The sequence below is a fragment of the Aotus nancymaae genome, unplaced genomic scaffold (genome assembly GCF_030222135.1).
Source record: "Aotus nancymaae isolate 86718 unplaced genomic scaffold, 86718_ANA_hifiasm-v0.15.2.pri h1tg000025l, whole genome shotgun sequence".
NCBI lineage: Eukaryota > Metazoa > Chordata > Mammalia > Primates > Aotidae > Aotus > Aotus nancymaae.
This window is the reverse complement of record NW_026988438.1, coordinates 34,070,394-34,096,597: the sequence shown is the minus strand read 5'-3', so window position 1 is coordinate 34,096,597 and position 26,204 is coordinate 34,070,394. Positions and strand designations below refer to the sequence as shown.

At 42.1% G+C, this 26,204-nt stretch overlaps 1 protein-coding gene across 1 annotated transcript in view; it reads left to right on the top strand.

Moving 5' to 3' along the window:
- The window catches only part of NFE2L3 (NFE2 like bZIP transcription factor 3), a 31,497-nt gene extending 5,293 nt beyond the window's left edge, over nucleotides 1-26,204 (top strand). Inside the window, exons 2-4 of the mRNA XM_012447782.3 lie at nucleotides 18,093-18,272; nucleotides 22,669-22,752; nucleotides 23,501-26,204. Coding sequence (XP_012303205.1) covers nucleotides 18,093-18,272; nucleotides 22,669-22,752; nucleotides 23,501-24,727 — 1,491 coding nt within the window. The 3' untranslated portion in view covers nucleotides 24,728-26,204. The remainder of the gene's footprint in view (nucleotides 1-18,092; nucleotides 18,273-22,668; nucleotides 22,753-23,500) is intronic.

Below are 26,204 nucleotides of genomic sequence, written 5' to 3'. Positions count from 1 at the left end.
TTTGTCTCCTTGAGTAGTGCCATCACAGCTCACTGCTGCCTCAACCTCCTGGGCTCAAACGATTCTCCCACCTAAGCCTCCCAAGTAGCTGGGACTACAGACCTGTACTGCTGCCTCTGGCTAATTTATTTTAGTTTATTTTTTGAAATAGAAATGAGGTATTTCTGTGTTGCCCAGGCTGGTCTCAAACTCCTGGGGTCAAGTACAGGCATAAGCCACTGCACCTGGCCTCAGTATTTAATTCTAAGAGTAAAGGAAAAAGAAAGAAGGTCCTTGATTGTTAAAGTAAAAATTGCTTTTCATTTCAGAATAAAAAGTAGTCTCTAATGCTTGGGCAATTGGACAAGAGATAAAATTTCAGACATTTACCTGTTTTTAACTCACAGCTATGTCACGGAAATAGTCTTATAATTACATACATTGCAGTTATGACAAGTGTTCACAGTGGGGATTTTCATTTTGTTTACTAAATGACATTGTAAAGGTAGACTATTGTCTTTGTATGGGAAAGCCTGTCATAAGTCATTGTATTAGTTTGCTAGGGCTGCCATCATTACTAAAATGATGGATGTGTTGATCTATGCAATAAACCACCATGGCACACTTAAAAAAAAAAACAAAAAAAAAAACAGAAATTTGTTCTCTCACAGTTCTGGAGGTGAGAAGTCCAAGATCAAGGTGTGGCCAGAGTTGGCCCTTCTGTGGGTCTTGAAGGAGAATGTGTTCCACAGCCCCCTCCTGCCTTTTGATGGTTTGCTGGCAATCTTTGGCACTCCTTGGTTTCTTCATCACCTGATTTCTGCCTTCATCTTCACATGGGGTTCTCCCTATGTGCATGTCTGTATCCAAATTTCCCTTTTTTGTTGTTGGGTTTTGTTGTTGTTGTTGTTTTGAGATGGAGTCTTGCTCTGTCTCCCAGGCTGGAATGCGATGGTTGCAATCTCGGCTCACTGCAACCTGTGCATTCAAGCAGATTCAGTGGGTTCAGGGGATTCTTCCGCCTCAGCCTCCCAAGTAACTGGGATTATAGGCACCTGCCCTACCATGCCCAGCTACTTTTTTAAATTTTTGTAGAGACAGTGTTTGGCCATGTTGCCCAGGATGGCCAAATTTTCCTTTTTATAAGGACATCATCAGTCATTGGATAAGGATCTACCCTCTTCCTATCTCAACTTGCCTAATACCCTCCTTTCTATCTTAACCTACCTAATTACATCTGCAATGGACTCAGTTTCCAAATAAGCTCATGTTCTAAGTATGGAGGTTAGGAGTTCAACATGAATTTTGGGGACACAGTTCAATCTGTAACAATCACCATCTCCCTTCCGTCAACTCTTGGGGTGTTCAGCTTGCTTATGATTAAAAGTTAAGTAAGCTGTTTCTGAAAGCAGCTAGTCTATATGGAGGATCATTTCATAGGACTTGGTATGTGCTCATGAGAGTCTGGGGTTTTGCTGGCTGGATGTACAACCGTGGGGAAGCTTGGCTCAAACCATCTTTTTCCAGTCAGTCTTCCCCCTCGATTAGTAGGTTAGAGAAATCATCTTTGCCAAGTTATCATTCTCCTTCTTTCCATGCCCCCTACTTCTCAACCTAGACAGTGGGAAATTAGCATGCAGGGCTCAAGCGCTGACTTGAGGAAGGCTGGTCTAGGGGGTCTTTGGTGCTGGCCCTACAGTCAGACTAGCTGGGAAGATCCCAGCGCCACACTGGTTGTGTGATCTGGGGCACACTTATTACTGCTCTGAGCCTTGGTTCCCTTATCTGTAAAATGAAATGGTAAGAGCACCTTAGGAAGTGGTGAGGATTGAGTGAGGTAGTGCAAGTTGAGCAGGGTTGTTACACTGTTAATAATTCAGGTGGGGCTTGTACTGCTTCCTCCCCAATTTACTCCCATCCATTGCATCGTCAGGTGCAGGTTTTCAAAGCATACCTTGGTTCATCTCTGCTTTGTGTGGGATGCCTCCTCTAGCTCCCCATTGCCTACCTATTCAATATTTTGTCATTGGGGGCCGCCCTTGTGGCTTATGTGACCCAACCCCCAGCTGCCCTTGCTGGGCCTCTCCATGTAGCTTTCTTACCAGCAGAAAACTTTCTCCATCCCTTTCCCCAAACAACCCCATGCTCTCCTGTCCTTTACTCTGTTCTTACCTTTGCCTGGAATGCCTTCCTTTCATTCCTCTCAAGTCTTTTACTGTTAAATTCTCAAACTCAGCTCAACCATCATCTCATCCATAAAACATTTCCCATTCTTCCCTTTGAGCCCTATTGCACTCTCTAACATTTCTTCTGTAGGACTTAGCGTCCTCTCCTTTGAACTGCAGTGGCTGGAGTGTGGAGACTGGGTCTTGGCTTTCACTTGCAACAGCACCCAGGGACAGGGTTAGGAGCAGAGGTCAGTTCAGCCTGTGTCTGTCTGTTGAGCACTTAATCATAAATCACATTGGCTTTGTAGAACTTCCGAAGATACCAGGGGTGTGAAGGTGTGTTGGGTCCTTCAAGGCCCGAGTCTCAATTAGAAAGTAGGTCAGATCTGAAATCCTGATGGGCCATCTGACTCTTTAATGCCAACTATCTGAATGGATGATGGCAGTGGAAAGCAGACTTTCAGGCTGGCATTATAATTAATCAAGTGGTGAAACTTGGGATTGCCTGAAGTTATATAGCAAGTTAGTGACCTTGCTAGGAATAGAACAGGTCACTGTTGTTAAGCACTGAGTAAACCACACCTCCTGCTCACTATAAAACTTCAAAGGTAAAAGCAAAAGTCTCTCCCATTCATGGCAGCCTTGTGGTAGGAGGAGTTTATTCTCAAACTCTTGTCTTTTTTCTTTATCCCTTTTTTTTTTTTTTTTTGAGAGAGAGTCTTGCTCTGTCACCCAGGCTGGAGTGTGCAGTGGTGCAATCAGGTCTCACTGCAGCCTCAACCTCCGGGCACAAGCCGAGCCATCCTCCTGCCTAAGCCTCCCAAGTGGCTGGGACCACAAGCATGCACCACTGCACCTGGCTAATTTTTTGAAAATTTGTTTGCAGAGACAAGGTCTCACCATGCTGCTTAGGCTGGTCTCAAACTCCTGAGCTCAAGCTATCCTCCTGCCTCTCCTCCTAAAGCGCTGGGATTACAGGTGTGAGCTACCGCGCCCAGCTGGATCTATGTTAATATTCAAATACAGTTCTGGGCAGCTGAAGCCTTCCTAGGCTGAGGTACATCCCTGAGTTTTTGGTGGCATTGCAGGTGGTTGGCAGAATGCGGACAAGTCACAGAGGCAAGATGGGGAGAACTGGGTTCCTATCTGTGTCTGTCAGAGTTCTCCAGAAAAACAGAATGAGTAGAATATGAATAAATAAATACATACATACAGATTTATTTCAAGGACTTGGATGACATAATTGAGAAGGCTGGCAAATCCAAACTCTCCAGAGCACCCAGAAACGCTGAAGGCTCCGCAGGGGCTGCGATGCTGCAGGCTTAAGGGAGAATTTCTTCTTTCTCAAGGAAACCTCAGTTTTGCTCTTAAAGCTCTTCAGTTGATTGGATGAGACCCACCCAGATTATTGAAGATAGTCTCCTTTACTTAAAGCCAGCTGGTTGATTGTAGATGCTAACCACATGTGCAGAATACCTTCAGAGCAACACATGGGTTAGCATTTAATTGAATGACTAGTAACAATAGCCTAGCTCTTTGACATTTAAAATTGACCACACCATCTAGCTCCATCTCTATCTGGGAAACCATGGTTTCCAAATTGGTAAATGGAGAAAATTAACATCTTTCTTGAAGAGTTCTTGTGAGGATTAAATGGCACTCTGTTTAAGGGCTGGTACAGTTCCTGGCATAATAGATGGTGAACAGATGAGTCGTTTTCACTGCTTCTGAGCTCCAGATCAGACCTCCATGATACCCCTGTCTTCTAGAGGAAATTACCAAAGACTGGAATCCACTTCAGCATGAAAGGAATCCTTCCCTCCCCAAGGGGTAGGTCATACTGGAAAGGGTTGAACAAACTAGGACAGTTCCATGCAGAGGAGATCAGACTGAAGAAGGATCATAATCACCAACTTCAGATATTTGAAGAGCTGTTACGTGAAGGAGGCCTTCTACTTGAGGAGATAGAACGCCATTGCCAACTAAAGTTCTGCTGAAGCTTAACCATAGGAAGAACTTCTTAATTTCTTAGCTTTTCTCACTCTCTTTAGAGTTTTCTAAAGAGATCTGCCTTTCTTTAGAGTTTTTCCAAGCATCTGAGGGCAATCCAGGGACGGTAGTTAAAATGCAGATTGCTGGGCCCACCTGTCTACCACCAGGCTGACTGAACACCTCTGGAGTTTTCACACCCCCAGGTGGTTCTCATGCAATCCCAAGCTTAAGGTCCTCTGCCACAGCGCTCCTCCCCCAGGGCTCCTCAGTGTCCAGCAATACCTGAATGGGGAGGGAGTGTCTGGCTGAAAGCCCTTCTGTAAGGCCCAGAGCAGTTAAAAAATTGGTCCAAAGTGACTTAGCAGGTATTGAAAAGTCAAAACCCGATTTCCCTAGCTCCTTTTATTATTGCCTCGTGTATTTTAAAGAACATCTCTCTGGATGGGGGTGGAATGGGGAATGGGGATCTAGCATGCAAAAACAATGAATACAGAACTAGCTTGCACATATGTGCAGTTTAAAATTCATGCTTAAGGCCAGGAGCAGTGGCTTATGCCTATAATCCCAGCATTTTGGGAGGCCAAGGCAGGCGGATCACTTGAGGTCAAGAGTTCAAAACCAGCCTGGCCAACATGGCGAAACCCTGTCTCTACTAAAAATACAAAAATTAGCTGGGCATGGTGACAAGCATGTGTAATCCCAGCTACTTGGGAGGCCGAGGCACGAGAATCATTTGAACCCAGGAGGTGTAGGTTGCAAAGTGAGCTGAGATCACGCCACTACACTTCAGCCTGGGGGACAGAGCTAGACTTCATCTTAAAAGAAAAAAAATGTTCTTAAGCTCTAGAACAGACAAAGCTGAGCTAAAAATATCAGCAGGAGAGAACTTTCTGAAATGTTCTGTATAATGGTTGGGGTGTCAGCTTTATGAGTGCCTCCATTTGTCAAAATATACACGTAAGGTTTCTGCATTTCTGCATGTGTAAATCTTACCTAAAAACTATTAACGAAGAATTGAGTGGGGAGGGGTGGAGGCATTGATGATAAAAGAGTGCTGATCACGGTTGCAACTGGGTAATAATTACATGGAAAGTGCACTGTATGATTCTGTATTCTGTTTACATATGTTTGAAAATTTCTATAGGAAAAGTACAAAGACATCATGTATTTTGAGGACCAGTTGGCCTATTCTGCCTGCTGGGATAATCTAGCACTAAATAAATGAATCATAAGTGATGCTCTTTACTGCTGCCCCCATGGAACATGGGCCTGATGTGTTAGCTTCAGCTACCTACAGGATGTCTGCCAAGTTTTTCAGCTGTTTCCCTGCCTTTTCCAGGGGACCTTAGAAGTAAGTTCAGACTATTTCACTTTTATTTTTTTTGAGACAGGGTCTCACTCTGTTGCCCAGACTGGAGTGCAGTGGCATAATCAGGGCTCACTGCAGCCTTGACCTCCCAGGCTCAGGTGATCATCCCACCTCTGCCTCCTGAGTAGCTGGGACTACAGGTATTCACCACCACATCTGGCTCATTTCTTGTATTTTTTTGTAGAGATGGGTTTCACCGTGTTGCCCAGGCTGGTCTCAAATTCCTGGGCTCAAGTGACCCACCAGTTTTGGCCTCCGAAAGTGATAGGATTACAGACTCATATCACATTTCGTTATGGAAAATGTCAAGCATGTATTACTAATGGAGAAAAATCAAGATGGATAATGACCCCCCTCTCCATCATGTAGCTTCAGCAGTTACTAATTCATGACCGATCGTTTTGTCTTTAACTCTCACTCCCTCTGTCTGTCCCTCTATTCTTTTGAAACAAATCCCAGACATTTTTTTTAATTGCATTTTAGGTTTTGGGGTACATGGGAAGAACATGCAAGATTGTTGCATAGGTGCACACATGGCAGTGTGATTTTCTGACTTCCTCCCCTTCACCTATATCTGGCATTTCTCCCCATGCTATCTCTCTCCAACTCCCCACCCCCTGCTGTCCCTCCCCTATTTCCCCCCAACAGACCCCAGTGTGTGATGCTCCCCTCCCTGTGTCCATGTGTTCTCATTGTTCAACACCTGCCTATGAGTGAGAACATGCGGTGTTTGATTTTCTGTTCTTGTGTCAGTTTGCTGAGAATGATGGTTTCCAGGTTCATCCATGTCCCTACAAAACACGAACTCATCGTTTTTGATGGCTGCATAATATTCCATGGTGAATATGTGCCACATTTTCCCGGTCCAGTCTATCATCAATGGGCATTTGGGTTGGTTCCAGGTCTTTGCTATTGTAAACAGTGCTGCAATGAACATTCGTGTGCATGTGTCCTTACAGTAGAACATTTCTTATCAAGGAGAAAAGCCAAGCATTGTTCCTTTCTTACTCTTCCACTACCTCCATTGACTCAAAACCTTCTGTAAATATTTCGGTCTATATCCTCAAATCGTAAAGACTCTTTTAAACATAACCACAATCCCATTAGCACACCTGAAAGAAATTCACAAGGATTCCTTTTTGTTTGGCTTTTCTTTTTGAGACAGAGTTTCACTCTTGTTGCCCAGGCTGGAGTGCAATGGTGCCATCTCGGCTCACTGCAACCTCCGCATCCCAGGTTCAAGCAATTCTTTTGCTTCAGCCTCCCAGGTAGCTGGGACTACAGATGTGCGCCACCACACCCAGCTAATTTTTGTATTTTTAGTAGAGACAAGGTTTCACCATGTTGGCCAGGCTGGTCTCAAACTCCTGACCTCAGGTGATCCACCCGCCTCGGCCCCCCAAAGTGCTGGGATTACAGGCATCAGCCACCGTGCCTGGCCAGGATTCTTTAATAGTCATCACATATCCAGTCACTGTTCAAATTTCCTGTTATCTCATGAATAATTTTTCATAGTTGGTTTGAATAACAATCTGACAAGATCCATATCTTGCATTGTATCCAGCTGTTTTTGCATGATAAAGTAATATTCAAGCAGACAGGAGCTTCGTTGGATTGGTATGCAGTCAGCTCCTGCCAGCACCACCTTTGTAATCTGTGTGATGCAGCGTGTATCGAGGTGTGGTGGAGGGTGGGAGGGTGGTAGCAGGAAGCAGAATTCACCCTGGATGGCTCAAAGGAAGAGAGTTAAATGAATGACTTCTTAAAGCCATGTGGTCAGGGCAGACAAGGACATTGGAGTGCCCAGAGGCTCCCAGTAAAAAGGGATGGAAGGAGTTGCTAGAGCCCAGGATGAGGGGCTGTCATTGTGGATCATGGAGGAAATGCCCTGACCTCCCTATTGGCTACCCCTGTGTTCTGCTCTAGCCTTCCCCTGGTGAACCCAGCTGGATGCCAGCCAGGACAGGAGCCCTAGAGTTTCTTAGGGACACACATGGACCTGGAGGGGCAAATAAGAACCAGTACTATGGTTAAGAGCTGGCTGTAAAATAAAAATGCCTGCCGCCAAATCCTGGTTCTGTCATTTACTAGCTGTGTGACTTAAGGCAAGCTGCTTAAGTCTCCGTGCCTCAGTTTCCTCCTCTGTAATAACAATACATACCTTACAGGGATGCTGAGCAACTTAAATGAGATAATGTACATAGGGCCTGGCTTACAGCCAGTGCTGAATCAACACAAGCTGGAATTATTATAAACTGCTATTAAACCACCCAGGCCAGGCAGGACACAGTCTCTCTTTATCTAGCCCTGATGACTCCAGCTCACCTCCAGCCTAGAGACAGGCCTCAAAGTGCTTTGGCCTCACCACTCTCCCTCTGATGTCATCCTTCTCATAGACCACACTGTTCTTTGTCTTTGAAGGTTCTTCCAACCCTAGAGGTCAAAGCAGGTCTCAGTCCTTCCTCCTCCAGATGAATAAGTGAAAGGCCTAGCTAAGGCTGCTGAGGCTGTTCACAAAGGGTATTTTCAGGGGCAAACCCTCTACCACGTGACTCAGATCCCAGAACAGCATGACAGGGGCTTCAGAGACTGCAAGGAGAAGAGAAAAGCCCAGCTTTGCTCTTTCTTGCCCTTTCCACTGTGTTACTTGATTTAGAAAACCTTTGCGCAAGACTCTTCTGCTCTGCTCCTTACATAGGTGGCAAAGGTGAATGGCTGGAGGGCAGGTATCAGGTTTACAGCTAGTAGGAAAGAAGAGACCCATATAATTTGTGATTTTAGATAGACCGGGATAAGTGCTGTAAGAAAAAAAACCTAGAAGACATGGGATTTTAGAGACAGGAGAACCCAGTTTGGGTTAAAGGGCCCAAACTGAGAAGGTTCTGGATCTTTGCAGAGCACGGAGGAGTCAGTTCCCAGCACAGAGGGATGTGGTGGGGCAGGCCTTTCTACCAGGTGCCAGTTCTGTACAAGTCATTAGGTTTTTAGTTGTGATAGTTGTGACTAAGGGCCCCAGCTCACAAGTTCACGATAGCTTCCTGTGGCAGGTGTGAAAATGTACTTTTTTATGTCTCAGCCCCACAAGAGTAAAAGTCACCTGCACACAAATAAAATGTAACTTAATGATGGGTTTAACTTGCCTATTATTTAAATTAAGAGCATGAACCATAAACCTCAAGTGTATATATACAACAGTACTTGTAAAACATACTCTGTATCTCAGCTCTATGTGACTGAGTTGAGAAGAAAAACAGAAAACAGCGCAGAGAAAATAATTACTGGCTACCAGAGCTGGGCGGTTTGGCTTTCTCTTGAAATTCAGATTGAGTTATTGGCAGTTAATCATTAATTGTAAATCTTCAGAATCAAAAAGCAGTAGAAAGGAGTAAATTATGTTTATATAGCAGCTTACATGTATGAAGGGGCTGTTTCTAACATGAATATCTGATTTTAAATTTTTTAATTAAAATTTTTTTTATTTCCAAACAGGTGATGTTGGGTTACATGAGTAAGTTCTTTAGGTGGTGATTTGTGAGATTTTCGTGCATCACCCAAGCAGTATACACTGAACCCAATTTATCCCTAACCGCCTCCCACCCTTCCCCCATCCCCCAAGTCCTTGAGGTCCACTGTGTCATTCTTGTCATTCCTTTTTTTTTTTTTTTTTTTTTGAGATGGGTTCTCACTCTGTCACCCAGGCTGGAGTGCAATAGTGTGATCTTAGCTCACTGCACCTCCACCTCCACCTCCCGGGTTCAAGTGATTCTCCTGCCCCAGCCTCCCAAGTAGCTGGAACTACACACCACCACACCCGGCTAATTTTTGTATTTTTAGTAGAGACAGGGTTTTAACAAGCTGCCCAGGCTGGTCTCAAACTCCTGACCTCAGGTGACCCACCGCCTCAGCCTCCTAAAGTGCTGAGATTACAGGCATGAGCCACTGCGCCTGGCCATTCTTGTCGTTCTTATGCCTTTGCATCCCCTTAGCTTAGTTTTCACTTACAGGATAGTCTATGTAATTGTTAACCAAGTAGTTAAAATCCACCTTGAAAGTCATTTCAGTTTGTAACTAACTCTTCATTTATTTATTTATTTATTTAGAGACAAAGTCTTGCTCTGTCACCCAGGCTGGAGTCCAGTGGGGCGATCTCGGCTCATTGCAACCTCTGCCTCCTGGGTTCAAGTGACTCTTATGCCTCAGCCCCCCGAGTAGCTGGGATTATAGGTGCCCACCACAACGCCTGGCTAATTTTATGTATTTTTAGTAGAGATGGGGTTTCACCACGTTGGACAGGCTGGTCTCGAACTCCTGGCCTCAGGTGATCCACCTACCTTGCCTCCCAAAGTGCTGGGACTACAGGCGTGAGCCACCACGCCTGGCTATTCTTGTCATTCTTATGTCTTTGCATCCCCATAGCTTAGCTTCCAGTTATGAGTCAAGAACACATGATGTTTGGTTTTCTGTTCCTGAATTACTTCACTTAGAATAAGTCTCTAGTTCCATCCAGGTTGCTGTGAGTACCATAAATTTGTTCTTTTTTATGGCTGAGTAGTAGTCCATCATATATAGATACACATATATGTATATTCCACAATTTCTTTATCCACTCATTGATCAGTGGACATTTGTGCTGGTTCCATATTTTTGCAAGTGTGAATTATGCTGCTATAAACATGCGTGTGCAAGTATCTTTTTGGTATAATGACTTCTTTTCCTCTGGGTAGATACCCAGTAGTGGGATTGCTGGATCAAATGGTAGTTCTACTTTTAGTTCTTTAAGGAATCTCCACACTGTTTTCCATAGTGGTTTATATTCCCATCAGCAGTGTAGAAGTGTTCATGAAGGGGCTATTTTCAACTAATTCCTTAAAATGTAAATTAGATACTATTATCTTCTCATTACACAGATGAGGAAACTGAGGGTCAAAAAGGTTTAGCAACTGGCCCAATGTTACCCAGCTATTAGGGTAGGATAGGTCTTTTTACTCAGCTGTTTTGAACTTGGGCCCTCCTAGCCACTAGGCTGTTTTGGGCTTTGCACACTGCACATTATATTACACTTGATTCTAGCCAAAAGGCCTAGAAGCGATTGCAAATTATATTACAAATTCCATAGGCCTTTTTCACCTTGTAAATATTACCATAGCGAATCCTTCACCCCTCTCTGCCTTGCAATTCTCCCTCTCTCCTCCTTAAGGTAGAATAATTGCTGTTACAAGTTGTGTTCTCTGGGAAGCAGACTCTGAGACTGCCTTTAATGTGCAGGACATTTATTGGGGGAGGCCCTTGGGATCAGTAACTGGAAACAAGCAGGATTAGACAGAAGCAGAAGTCAAACTGTGATGCAAGCTGGCAGTACCCAGCACACTGGGGCTGACATGGATGCATCAGACTTGTCCCACATTGGGCCAAGATGGCCTTGTCTTTCTACTCTCACCTGACAGGTCTTGGGATGTGGGCACACTGGGATGGGTGTGACCTTAGGTGAGGCAGCTCTCAGCTGCTGGAGGCTGGGTATCCAGGAATAGCCACAAGTCCTCCTTTGAAGGGGACCTGGCTGCACATCTCCACATGCATCCCACTACCCCTGGGGGAACTTCTTCTCATTTATCACTTATGATGCTTGTGTTTATTATAGTAGCTTTATAATAGGTTCCCAAGAAAGAAAAGTTGAATGAATGAAGGAAGGACCATCTAAGAAGACACTTATTCAGTACCTAAGGCTGTGCAGGATAAAGCATTTCTCTTCCTTCAGTCTGTGGAATTCAGCCTGCCATCCACATTCTTAAAAGTGGCCGGGTGCAGTGGCTCATGCCTGTAATCCCAGCCCTTTGGGAGGCCCAGGTGGGAGGATTGCTTGAGCCCAGGAGTTTTAAGACCAGCCTGGGCAACATGGCAAGATCCCGTCTCTACCAGAAAAAAAAAAAAAACAAGCTTCTTGAGAGCTGTGCAATCTCTTCTTCCCCTGTGGCCTCAGGTGGGTCACCATACGGGATAGTTCTGGTTTATGCTTGTTGCCCAGCCTAATTGTTAATAGCACCCTCTTACCCTCTCAGAAGTGGACCCCTCAGAATTGTTAATAGCACCCTCTTACCCACTCAGAAGGTTTTGTGATGAATTATATGGTACTTATTCATAGACCTTTGGAGTGTCAGAGCTAGAAGGGGCCCTCTTAGGAAACTGGGTTTTCAACACTGAAGTGACACAGCCCCCACCTCTTGCTGTCTTCCTTTCCTGCCTCTCTCTACCCGGCTACAGAAGAAACACCCACTGTAGCCACTGCCTTCCTCCCTTGGCTCTTTCAGTTGCTCATCTTTAAGAGCAGGCAGGCACTCTCTAACATTCTGAATCTGTCCCTACCTCAGTCCAGAGTTGTGCCCCTCCTATCTTCATATTCACCACTCGTTTCCTATGTGCACTGATACCTGCAAGACTGTCCTGCTAATGAGATGTTTCTCACCTTTTAATTAGCAAATATTAAGAAACAAACCCAGGGTAGGTGGGGTGTGAGGAAGTGGGTATGCTCACATACCAGATGGCAGTGTAGGCTGGAACAGCCTTTTTGGATGTCTGTTGGTATATCCCATGAAAGAAGTTTAAAAAGTTGTCAGAATAGTTTCTTCAGAAAAACAAAAAACTCCTGGCACAGAAAGAATTCAAGGGAAATTCTTTCAAATATTCAAAGTATAAGAAATTCCAATGTTAAATAAAGCTTCCTAATTATTTTTTCAAAACCAGGTTGACAGTGATACCAAGGCCTAAAAAAGCACATCAGAGAAAACCATGAGTCACTCTTGGCCTGCGTGACTCCATCCTTTGGAAGGCTGAGTAGGGAGGATCGCTTGAGCCTAGAAGTTTTGAGACCAGCCTGGGCAAAATAGCAAGATCCTTATCTCTATAAAGTAAACATTAGCCAGGCATGATGGCATGCTTCTGTAGTCCCAGCTACTGGGAAAGCTGAGAGGTGAGAGGATCACTTGAGCCCAAGAGTTTGAGGCTGCAGTAAGCCATGATCACTAGTTTGGCACTTTTATCAGATTGGCACTTTTATCCATTGTTGGTAGGAATTTTAATTGGTACAAACTTTTTTAAAGTGCTTTTCAGTAGAATCCATCAAATTAAAAATATACATATCCATTGACCCAGCATAAATTCTAGGAATGTATCCTACTTCACGTGTACAAAGAGGTATGGGTGAGGATATTTCAATATCTGTTATAAGATTAGAAACAACTAAATATCTACTATTAAGAGGCCAGGTAGGGTCAAGTGCAGTGGATCACTCCTGTAATCCCAGCACTTTGGGAGGCCGTGGTGGGTGGATCATGATGTCAGGAGTTTGAGACCAGCCTGGCCAACATGGCGAAACCCCACCTCTACTAAAAATACAAAAAATTAGCCAGGCATGGTGGCATGAGCCTGTAATCCTAGCTATTTGGGAGGCTGAGGCAGGAGAATTTCTTGAACCTGGGAGGCAGAGGTTGCAGTGAGCTGAGATTGCACCACTGCACTCTAGCCTGGGTGACAGAGCTAGACTCCATCTTAAAAAAAAAAAAAACAGAGGCCAGGTAGGCTGAGTGCAGTGGGTTCATGCCTGTAATCCCAGCACTTGGGAGGCTAGTGGGTGGATCACCTGAAGTCAGGAGTTCCAGATTGGCTTGGTCAACATGGAGAAACCTCATCTAAAATTACAAAATATAAAATACAAAAATATTTATACAAAATATAAAATACTAAAAATACAAAAACTATCTGGGCATGGTGGCAGACACCTGTAATCCCAGCTACTTGGGAGGCTGAGGCAGGAGAATCACTGGAACCTGGCAGGTGGAGGTTGCAGTGAGCCAAGATTGTGCTTTGCACTCCAGCCTGGGTGACAAGAGCAAAACTCCGTCTCAAAAGAAAAAAAAAAGCCAGTTAAATAAACTATGGTAAGAGGCAAATGAGTACTGTTTGGATATTATCTATGCCTTGAATTCCTTTGTCTCCTTTTTTCACATAGCTAGCTAGCTCTCTTTCACTTACCATAACTTGGAGTTTTTCATTAGTTCACTTGTATTTTTGGTTCCCTCTCTCTTTAGAATGTGAGATCTGGCCAGGAGTGATGGCCCACACCTATAATCCCAGTGCTTTGGGAGGCCAAGGCGGAAAGAATTGTTTGAGGCCAGGAGTTCAAGACTAGCCTGGGCAACATAGCAAGACCCCGTCTCTACACAAAAATAAAAATAGAATGTAAGATGTGAAGGGGGCAGGGTCTGATTATATTTTTCACTATCATATTCCCAGCACTAATGTTGTATTTGATACTCAATTTAAAATGACTGTGACTGTATCTTAAATACAAGTCATCCTTATTGGTTGAAGCATTCTCATTAAATTCATCAGCAAGAATATCGGGTATCACCATTATTTAGCATCAGTTGGGAAGCACAGCCAAAGCAATTAGACAAGAAAATGAAATAAGAAATGTAAATATTAGAAAGAAGTGTTGCCAGGCTCAGTGGCACGTGCCTGTAGTCCCAGCTACTCAGGAGGCCGAGGCAGGAGGATCACTTGAGTCCTAGAGTTCTGGGCTGTAGTGAGCTATGCCGGTCGCATGTCCACACTAAGTTTGGCATCAATATAGTGACCGCGCGGGAGTGGGCAACCATCAAGTTGCCTAAGGAGGGGTGAACCAGCCCAGGTCAGAAACCTAGCAGGTCAAAAGTCCTGTGCTGATCAGTAGTGGGATCACACCTGTGAAGAGCCACTGCACTCCAGCCTGGGCAACATAGTCAGATCCTGTCTCTAAAAAAAGAAAAAAAAGATTTGAAAATAATTATTAAAGTTTATATATCTATACACTTGGGGGCAAAATACAGAGAAACAGAAAATTTAATGGGAGAATTGTTCTGGGCTAACCTTACCTTGCTGTTGCCTTGGCCAAAGTGATTTGCTATGTAGGAATTTTTAGGTGAACCTTTAGCTAAATATAATTTCAGACTTTTAAAAAGTGACAAATATATATACCCTTTACCCAGATTTACCTATTTATGTCTTGCCTCATTTAGCTATGTTAATAACTATGTCTCTCTGTATACATGTCATTCTTTTCGTATTGAAACATTTACAAGTGAATTGAAGCCATCACATCCCTCAATACCCAGATACTTATTAGTGTATATTTCTTAAGAACATCTATATTCTTTTCTATATCCTGTTATCAAATCAGGACATTTAATATGAATGTAAGTCTACTATCTAATCTATAGTCCATTTTCAGAATTTGTCAGTATTTAGTTGCCAAATCTCTTTAGTCACCTGTAATGTGGAAATGGTCCTCACTCTTGGTGTTTCTTCACCTTTAGATTGATGAAGGGCATCAATCAGTTAGTTTGTAAAAAATGACCCTCAATTTTGATTTATCTGATGTTTCCTCAATGATTAGATTGAGATTGTGAATTTTTGGTGAGAAAACCACAGAAATGGTATTGTGTCCTCCATATCAGGAGACCACAGTGTTGGTTTAACTCCATATTTTGATGATACAGTTGACCATTTGGTTAAGATGGTATCTGCCAGATTTCTCCTGTAGTGTTATTACTTTTCTCTTTGTAATTAACAAGTAATCTGCAGAGAGATACTTTGAGATTACTTAAGTATCAGATTTCTAATGAAATTTTCACTCCATAAATTAAGCATCCATTGATGGTTTTCTAATTCATCATTCTCCTTTTATGTTTATTGTTTGTATTCCATGAGAAATAGATTTCCAGCTGGGCACAGTGGTTCATGCCTGTAATCCCAGCACTTTGAGAGGCCGAGGCAGGCAGATCATGAGATCAGGATATGGAGACCATCCTGGCCATGGTGAAACCAATTCTCTACTAAAATACAAAAAAATTAGCCTGGTGTGGTGGTGCATGCCTGTAGACCCAGCTATTCAGGAGACTGAGGCAGGGGAATCGCTTGAATCTGGGAGATGGCAAAAGAGCAAGACTCCATCTCAAAAAAAAAAAAAAAAAATTTCCTTTTTCCTTATTTGGTTGTTTATATTTGAGTGTACTCTTTGATTCTTTTATTCAACTCATTTTATTCAATGAGTTATGATCCATTATTATATAACAGGATTTTTAACCTAATTTTGGCTTCTTGCAGTGTGAATTTTGTTTGTGTAGAATTTCTCTGCCTTTAGTCCTTATCTTCCCGAGTTTTCAGGCAAGTCATCTTATATACCTTTGTTACCAATTCATTACACTCTAAAAGTTTCCCCCACAAAAAAAGCTTTCCCAGACAAAAGTCTGCTTGATCAATTACTTTATTGGCTTCATCTCTATCAACCACTTGTTTCTCTCTATTGTTTATGTAATATTATAGGTAACATTCTTGTGTTTGCATGTTTGTGTGTCCATGTGTGTTGTATTAATGCATATATTACAGATTAAGGGGACTTTGTTTCATGGTTCTAAAATAGATCATTTGATTTAGAGATTAGATGTTTCTCTGTCTACCAACAGCAAATTTTTAAACAAAGTTAGGTACCTCAGGTATCCAAAATTTTGAATTTGATAATCTTCAGGTTTAACAACAAAAAACCTTACCTTAGCAAAAGATGAGAGGTAAAAAGTGATCAGTTACCTTTTCTTCCTTCCCCAGATTTAGATAGTATTGTAGTTGCAGGAAAGAACAATGCATCAGAAGTAAGATCTCTATCAAAGTCTGAGGATATTGTGTCTAAGAGTTCAGCTATTCAACAAATATGTTGTAAGGGTCTGTTACGTGCCGGGATCTGGGTTAGGAAGTGGCCATACAGCAGGAACCAAGCAGACAGAGTCCTTGCCTTCAAAAAACTAGCATTCTAGTAGGACAAACAGCAAACAAACATGGTAATATATCAGCTTGTGCTAAATGCTATGGAGAAAAAATAAAGCAAGATAAGAGAAATATGTCAACTGATCACAGGGAATAAAAGAAAAAAAGATAAGGGAAATAGTTATTGATGTACTTTCTAATATAGAGTGATTAAGAAAGGAAAGTGAGATGGTAAATATTTGAAGAGACCTGGGGGCAGGAGGATAAGAGGGTTGAGAGAGTTTACAGGCAGAAAGGGCCGCAAATACAAGAGCTGTGAAGTGGAAGAGCACTTAGCAGACCTGAGGACTGAGCCTTGGGACACTGCTGTGTTTAGATATCAAAGGGATGAAGAATCAGCAAAGCAGAAGTTCTTAGCGAGGTAGGAGAATAGAGAGGTACTTGTTTGCCAGGCAAAGAAGCTGTTTCCAGGAGGAGGTGATAACTAAGTCAAATTTTGCTGATGGGTAAAGAGAAAACACACTGAGTGCAGATAACTCTTTGGAAGTTTTTGCTTTAAAGGGTAGCAGAAAAATGGGATGGGATCTGAAGACTAGTGTGGGACCAAGGGGGGTGTTTTTGAAGGTGCGGGGTATTCCTGTATGATAGTAGGCTGATGGGAATTTTCCAGTAGATGAGAAACAACCGTTGATGCAGAAGAGAGGGGAGAGTAGCAGAAGCAGTATCTTAAACACACGAGCAGGGTTATAACGGAATGTACAAAGGGAGAGACTGATTGAGCTCTAAGACCAAACATCATCTACATGTCTAGACGGAAGGCACGGTTTCAGAGTTAGGCACCATCAGACAGAGAAGCCAGTAATGCAAGAGGGCCAGCAGAACATCAGCCTCCTTTTTTCCTTATCTTGCCTTGATTTTTCTCCTTTCTTCTCGCATCTGTAAATTTCCATTTCTTTGACCTTCACTTAAAAAAAACTTTTTTTTTCCTGTGGTTTGGTGGGAAGAGGGTGTGCCAGTGTGTCTTGTTCCTGGAAGAAACAAATTGTGAAAAAGTTTGAGAAGCTTTGATGTTAGAGGGAAAAACATATCCAGAGAGATTTTAATATCATAGTTGAAAATATCTAAATATGTACTACACACTAAATGGTAACCATATTTGAATGTTTAGAAGAATTATCAAGCCTTTTAATTATTTAGGTCTCCTTATTTATAAAGTAAATTAAAAGGTAGAAGGATTTATCTGGGTAAATAAGTATAGATCTGTGGAGATGTTTTATATTTATCATTTTCCTGATTATAAAAGGAATATGTTGTAAAATATTCAAACAGTTATAGACATGTATAAAGTGAAGTAATAAACTCCCACTCTGTTCCCAACCTTCCAGAGATAACCACAATAAATAGTTTGTAATAATACTTTCCATATTTATCAGTGTTTGCTTCCAACTTAGCTGTTTGTTTGATTTTCAACAGAAAACTAAGTAAAAACTGTCCACTGGCAACATTAATTTCCAAATCTAACTCATGAGTATTTTAAATTCAGGGGCCTTAAAAGTGCATGTTAATTTAAACTGCACAGATTAGAACAGGCTGTCTCAGGACAGGATATAAAACTGACCTTTGTTTCTGAATTAAATGTTTCTTTGATACTGAAATAATGAAATGCCAGTCTTAGCTTTTGACTTGTGGGCTTTCATGGTCACTGAACAATAAGCACAATGCAGTTTTAAAGACGTTTGCTCATTTGATGAAATATAGATTTCTACTAAGCACATTATTTGGTACTTTCATAGGAGAATGAGGTACTAAGAGAAAAGCATGAAGGTGTGGATCATAGTTCCCAGCATGAGGAAAATGAAGAAAGGGCGTCAGCCCAGAAAGAGAACTCATTTCAGCAGAATAATGAAGATGAAAACAAAATAGCAGAGAAACCCGACTGGGAGGCGGAAAAAAGCACTGAATCTAGAAATGAGGTAACCTGTCAGAATATTCAAGCCTTGCCATTTTGGTTTTAATGTAGATTTTGTGGCATTGACATTTTGTGTCAAGAATGAACATGTAAGTATGCCATACTATTATCAAATCTCATATATGAAAATACCTATGTCTTTAAGTTATGGGAGTAATAATTTGATTTATAAACAAATTAGCCCATATAATTGTTTTCTGTGGTTAAACTCAATATTTTGTGTGTATGGCCGGGTGCGGTGGCTCACGCCTGTAATCCCAGCACTTTGGGAGGCTGAGGTGGACAGATCACCTGAGGTTGGGAGTTCAAGACCAGCCTGATCAACATGGAGAAACCCCGTCTATGCTAAAAATACACAAAATTAGCCGGGTATAGTGCCGCATGCCTATAATCCCAGCTACTTGGGAGGCTGAGGCAGGTGAATCACTTGAATCCAGGAGGCAGAGGTTGTGGTGAGCCGAGATCACGCCATTGCACCCTAGCCTGGGCAAAAGCGAAACTCTGTTTAAAGAAACTCCATTTTAAAAGATTTTGTGTGTATACACACACACACCCCTCCAGGACCTTGCTAGCAGGTTTTGCTGATTATGTTTGCCAAGGCAAGAGATGAAGAAATAGTGAACCTAGGAGTCCTCAACCAGCCACACGAACAGGCAGCTAGACTGGCCTAGTCCAGGAGAGCAAGCCAAGGGCCAGCCCTACAGCCAGTCATCCGTGATACCAGCTAAGGCTTGGGCTGAAATCTTTGTTCAGTCTCCTGGCAGCCTGGCTGAACCATTGGGATCCATGGTCCAGTGGGACTACCTCATTGGCTCCTCATTGCCTAACCTTTTTTTTTTTTTTTTTTGAGACAGTGTTTTGCTCTTTTTGCCCAGACTGGAGTACAATGGTGTGATCTTGGCTCACCACAACCTCCACCTCCCAGGTTCAAGGGATTCTCCTGCCTCAGCCTCCTGAGTTAGCCGAGATTACAGGCATGTGCCACCACGCCCGGCTAATTTTCTATTTTTAGTAGAGATGGGGGTTTCTCCATGTTGGTCATGCTGGTCTTGAACTCCCGACCTCAGGTGTTCTGCCCACCTTGGCCTCCTAAAGTGCTGGGATTACAAACGTGAGCCACCACGCCCAGGTAACCTTACTCTTCAGCTGTGAGAAGAGGTGTAGAAAGATGAACTCCAGGAGCCAGGCTCAAGGGATTGATTCTTCTTGCAATCTATGCTTCCCCCTCCTTTCATTTGGGCTGTACTCTGGTTTCTTTTCAGCCCTGCTGAGGTCCTGCCCACAAGCATGGCAAACAGGTGCTCCAGAAATATTTAATAACCACATGGCACTTCCACCTGGAAGGCACACCCTTGCAAGTCTTGCCCTGATGGTTCTCGGCCATCACCTGCTTTAGTGTGTCCCCTTCCCAGAAGGTGGAGTTTAGCACTGTGTTTTGAATACCTTGGAGGATGAGAGTAGCATACCCTGACCCTTTTCAGACAGCTGTCACCATAGTATCCCCAATCATGTAATAGTACAAACATTACTTATTTGGCATGAAATCAGAACAGATTTGTTCTCTTTGCCTATCTACCACTCCCTTGCCCCTCCAGTTTCCACCTAGAATCCCTTGGTGAAATCTAGGGCAGGTCTCATAAATTCTAGATACTTATAAAAATCCCTCTGGCTATGCCAGTACAGCAATTGATAAGAATAACCCAATATGGCCGTGTGCAGCTGCTCATACCTGTAATCACAGCACTTTGAGAGGGCAAAGCAGGCAGATCACTTGAGCCCAGGAGTTGGAGACAAGCCTGGGCAACATGTTAAAAACCAGCTCCACAAAAATTAGCTGGGTGTGGTGATTTGTTCCTATAGTCCTAGCTAACTGGGAGGCTCAGATGGGAGGATCACCTAAGCCTGGGAGGTCAAGGCTGCAGTGAGCTGTGATCACACCAGTGCATTCCAACCTGGGCAACAGAGTGAGACACTGGCTCAAAAAAAAAAAAAAAAATGTAGTTCTCAAGAACACTGAACCAAAAATTAGCTAGGGCATAGTGGTGTGTGCCTGTGGTCCCAGCTACTTTGCAGGCTGAGGTGGGAGGAGCCCTTGAGCCAGGAAGTTGAGGCTGCAGTAAGCTGTCATCATGCAGTGCACGTCAGACTGGAATTCAGAGCAAGACCCTGTCTCAAAAAAGAAAAATCCAAAACAAAAGGCACTGAGCTAAAATTCAGCTTCTTCCTTCAGTTTTATGTGCCCTGCCCTGATTTTTCTGGGGTTGACGGTATGTAGGAAATTGTTTCTCTCCACCATGTGATACATTTAAATATTATACAATTCTTTGTCACATGGGCACTTTCTCATTGCATAGGTTCTTTGGAGACTCGTGGCCCCACAGCTGGGAGTCTTTCCCTTGACAGGGGCAAATGTATCTCCACTGCAGCTGGTCCTTTAGGACTCTACCTGAATGTTCAGTGGTATACCCATATCTCACCTCTCCAGGTGGCTCTCTGAACCACTTGCTGGCCGTCTTACACCTGAAAACATACCCTTAGACTCTTTTTCAGTTCCCTAAGTACAGGTCTTGAATGGTTTCATGTTTTTAAAACGACATAGCCATGAGTCAGCATGTGCAAAAGTCAGTATTACTAAGTCCTCTGAAAAAGACTATAAAATCAGTTCATGAAGAAACAGTCTATAAAGCAAGAACAGACTATCATTAAAAAAAGGAAAAGTAGATCTAGAAAAGAACACAAATGAAATTCTAGATATATGAAAAAATGTAGTCATTTTCATTGAAAATTCTGTGGAAGTTGTATGAACAGCTAAAGGGCAAGTTAGAAGGACGTAAGAAAATTATCTAGAATGTACCACAGAGAAGATGCAAAATATGACAGCAAAATTGAGACAATGATAGAGAAGAATCTAAGTTACGTCTAATAGGAGTCCCAGAAGAAGCAACTACAAAATATGAAAGAGAAGCAATAATTAAAGAGTTTATGGCAAAATATTTCCAGAAAAGTCCTCAAAGGACTACACAGAGCTCCTAACAAAGTAAATGAAAACAAATTAAGTCCCAGACATATCACATTGAAATAGAACATGAACTAAGAAAAAAAAATCTTAAATTACCTGAGATAGAAAAGGTTCATTATAAATAGCACTGAGAGCAAACTTACCAGTAGTAATAAATGCCTTACAGAGTACTGACAGGAAACATTAAACCTGATACTTTTACCATCATTTTAGCATGAAGGCAAAATAATTCCACATAGCCCAGGCACAGTGGGTCATGCCTGTAATCCCAACACTTTGAGGCCAAGGCGGGTGGATACCTGTGGTCAGTTCCGAGACAAGCCTGACCAACATGGCAAAACCCCATCTCCACTAAAAGTATAAAAATTAGCTGGGCATAGTGGCACATGCCTATAGTCCCAGCTACTCAGTAGGCTAAGACCCAAGAATTACTTGAACCCAGGAGGCAGAGACTGCAGTGAGCCAAGATTCTACCACTGTACTCCAGCCTGGGAAACAGGGTGAGACTGTCTCAAAATAGTAATTCCATGTAACAAAAACTAGAAAGAAGCTACACAATGAAGGCCAGGAGATGAAATACCAATGAGTAATGGTTTTTAAAAAAAGTAAATTTAAGAAGAGACTGTAAAAATTACTTTGAGACAAAACCTCATTCTGTTAGGCTGGAGCTGTCACTACCTACTGTACCCTCAACCTCCTGACCTCTGGCAATCCTCCTGCCTCAGCTTCCTGGGCAGGGTAGCTGGGTCCACAGGTGCACACTGCCACACCCAGCTAATTTTTATTTGTAGAGGTCTTATGTTGCCCAGGCTGGTCTCCAACTCATGCACTCAAACGCATCTGCCTGCTTTGGCCTTCCAAAGTGCTGAGATTACAAGCATGAGCCACCAACCTGGCAAAATTATGTAATTGTGTAACCAATTGGGAAGGTTGGCTATGGAGGGGCAAAATAAATTGAAACTAAAAGTACTAGCCAAAAATTATATAGAAGATGTTTAGGGCAGGAATAGAGATACTGATTAGCTTATGCATGTTCAAATATTGAGTACTGTAACAGAAACAGGCTGGCTGCAGTGGCTCACGTCTATAATCCAGCGCTCTGGGAGGCTGAAGTGGGAGGATCACTTGAGGTCAGAAGTTTGAGACCAGCCTGGCCAACATGGTGAAACCCTGTCTCTACTAAATACAAAAATTAGACGTGTAATCCCAGCTACTCAGGAGGCTGAAGCAGGAGACTCCTTTGAACCTGGGAGGTAGACGGTTATAGTGAGCAGATTGTGCCACTGCACTCCATTTTAGGTGACAGAGACCCCATCTCGGTAAGACCTGGTGACCCTAAAGACCCAATCAGTTCAGTTTTTTATACACCTTTGTTTTACAGAGACATCTGAATGGGACAGATATTTCTTTCTCTCTGGAAGACTTACTCCAGTTGCTTTCATCACAGCCTGAAAATTCACTGGAGGTAATTGGAACCTTGGCTTTTATCCTCATAGGAACTTATTGGTGAATAAATACAACTCCTTTACTTGAATGACATAAAGGAATGCTTATTTTTACAGAAGCACTTCAACTTAGAATTGACCAAATAACCAAACAAGTATAGCATTCCTCTTCCTAAATAATCCCAAAGGTATAATGAGATGTAGACCAGTCATGGAACAGTATGGAGGTTTCTCAAAAAACAAACTATCATGTGATCCCACTGTCAGGCATTTATCTAAAAGAAAGGAAATCCATGTAAAGGGACACCTGCACCCCATGTTTATTGCAGCAATGTTGACAATAGGCTTACAGTGCTTAGTCCTTTAAACCTCTCCCTTTCATGGACTACTTCACTGTAGCTTATTATCCCTGACCCTCCACAATGTGATTACCAATGGCTAGGATTCAAGTTGCATCTTACTATAAGGTAGTAAATTACAAGACTGTAATATTAGATTTCTTTAATAACAAAATTCAGTCAGCTTTTATACTAATCAATGTTAATTTCTAGATTATACAGAATTATTTACTTCAAGTCTAAGTATTCTGATTAGGGACTCACATCACATAATTGTATTGCCTGTATTTTAACTAGTGAGTTACTGTCAACAGCATATCCCAATTAAATACAGAGGAACTGACAAAAGTGAGGGAAGTTGTGTTAGGTTATAGAACTGCTTCAGAAATAGAGCTATTTATGTTTAAAGTGTTTCTCCTTTGTTTTTCAGGGCATCTCATTGGGAGATATTCCTTTTTCAGGCAGTATCAGTGATGGCATGAATTCTTCAGCACATCATGTAACCTTCAGCCAGGCTATAAGCCAGGATGTGAATCTTCATGAGGCCATCTTACTTTGTCCCAACAATACATTTATAAGAGATCCAGTAGCAAAGACTTCACAGCCACAAGAACCATTTCTGCAGTTCAATTCTCATACCACTAATCCTGAGCAGAGCCTTCCTGGAACTAATTTGACAGGATTTCTCCCACCTGTTGACAATCATACGAGGAATCTAACAAGCCAAGACCTTGACTTAAGTATATTTGATGAGATAGACTTAATGTCATTACTGGCCACAGAAAATGACCTGGATCAAATCGATATTTCTCAGCTTTTTGATGAACCGGATTCTGAATCTGGCCTTTCTTTGGATTCAAGTCGCAACAGTACCTCTATCACCAAATTTAATTCCTCTCCCTCTATATGTGATGAAGGTGCTACAGGTTATAGTAGTGACTATGACTTAGGTGCTGTAGGAGGCTACTACCAAGAACCCAGTAAGCTTTGTCATGTGGATCATGATTCTGGTTTCCACGGGGATCTTACATTTCAACACGTAACTCATAACCACACTTACCACTTAAAGCCAAGTGCACCACAATCTACTTCTGAACCTTTTTCATGGCCTGGGAAGTCACAGAAAATAAGGAGTAGGTACCTCGAAGACACAGATAGAAACCTGAGCCGTGATGAACGGCATGCTAAAGCTTTGCATATCCCTTTTTCTGTAGATGAAATTGTCCGCATGCCTGTTGATTCTTTCAATAGCATGTTAAGTAGGTACTATTTGACAGACCTACAAGTCTCACTCCTCCGCGATATCAGACGAAGAGGGAAAAATAAAGTTGCTGCTCAGAACTGTCGTAAACGCAAATTAGACATAATTTTGAATCTAGAATATGATGTATGTAACTTGCAAGCAAAGAAGGAAATGCTGAAGAGGGAGCGAGCACAATGTAACAAAGCTATTAACATAATGAAACAGAAACTGCATGACCTTTATCGTGATATTTTTAGTAGATTAAGAGATGACCAAGGTAGGCCAGTCAATCCAAACCTCTATGCTCTTCAGTGTAGCCATGATGGAAGTATCTTGATAATACCCAAAGAACTGGTGGCCTCAGGCCACAAAAAGGAAACCCAAAAGGGAAAGAGAAAAGAGAGAAGAAACTGAAGATGGACTCTATGTGAAGTACTCATGTTCAGAAACTGATTACTTGAATCAGAAACCGCTGAAACTTCATATAGTACTGCTACTTGATTAACTCAGGCTCTGTTTTGAAGCTTATACAGACAATGTTTAGGACTTCAAGATCACACTCATGGGAAATCTGGGGGAGCCACAACTTTTCACAAAATTGTCCTAACTGCATTGTATACAAGATTCATAAATACTTGTTAGTAAGACTTTCCAGTTGGGCAGCCATCCTTTTTAGTAAGTCACTTCAAAATGAGCTAACACTGGGGATGAAATTATTTTAAGAGGTATTTCAGTTTTTTAAATGCAGAATAGCCTTACTACTTTGTTAGCACTCTAGTGAGCTTTTCAAACACTATTTTAATCTTTATATTTAACTTATAAATTTTGCTTTGTGGAAATAAATGTTGTATTTGTATTAAAAATTAACTCTTCCCTTTTATACAGAAGTCTAAAGCCGCAATTTACCTTTCCTTCCCAAAATACCCACATTAAGAAATATAGGTGACAAATAGGGCATTGTAGTGATTTTCAAAACTTACTCAAGCCAAACTGAAGTCACATAGTATGCTCAAATAAGGCAAATCCACCCCCCAAATTTAACACACAGAATACTATGTTAGAGTGCATTGAATACCTATAGTTGCTGGTAGTTTAAGCCACGGGCCTTCCCTCCTGTAACGAGAGAGAATGGGCTACCTGCATAAACAAAACTCAACTGTGTATTAAATCCATAAAATCTGACAGTAGTAAAGCTAGCTCTCAACCATTAGAAGCCATATAAACAAAACAGAAGAGTCAAAAGACAGTGAAACCATCTAAAGAGCTGTTTAAAATGGGTAAAAGCTATTGGGGGGGGGAACAGGTGAATTTGAAAATAAACCAGGGTAGGGTAAATGCTAGAAACAATGGCATTTGAAATGAAAACCTCACTGGAACAGTAAACAGAAGATTGTTAATTTTCTGAAAACAATGACCTCAAGTTTGGGGAACATCAAAATTTTAATGTGTACTATTAAATAGTCTGATGCTTATTGTCCAAATTTTAGAATGAAGGTTCTCAGATATTTCTGCCACAGGAATTACTGACAATGTAGACTATTGCATAAGTATCCTGGGCTAGGAGTACAGTTTATATATACAGTCGGGTTTTAATAATAAAATTTTGTTCCAAAGCCACCATTTTGCCAGAAATGCTTCTAGATAACAAGTATTGCCCCTTCAATGACTCATGGTGTTCAATGATCATGTTTAGCATGCTGACAGGCTGCCTTTTGCAAAGGAGTACTTCAGATGTCTTAAGCTTGATGTTTACAATTTAAGTACACACACAAAATATTTCAGTCCATAGCAGGAAATTTTACAGTACCCATTTACTTGTTTCAAAACTAAGTGCAGTCATATGAGCCTCTGCTTGTCGGACAGCATTCTTTTCAAGCCTCTATAAGGAAAA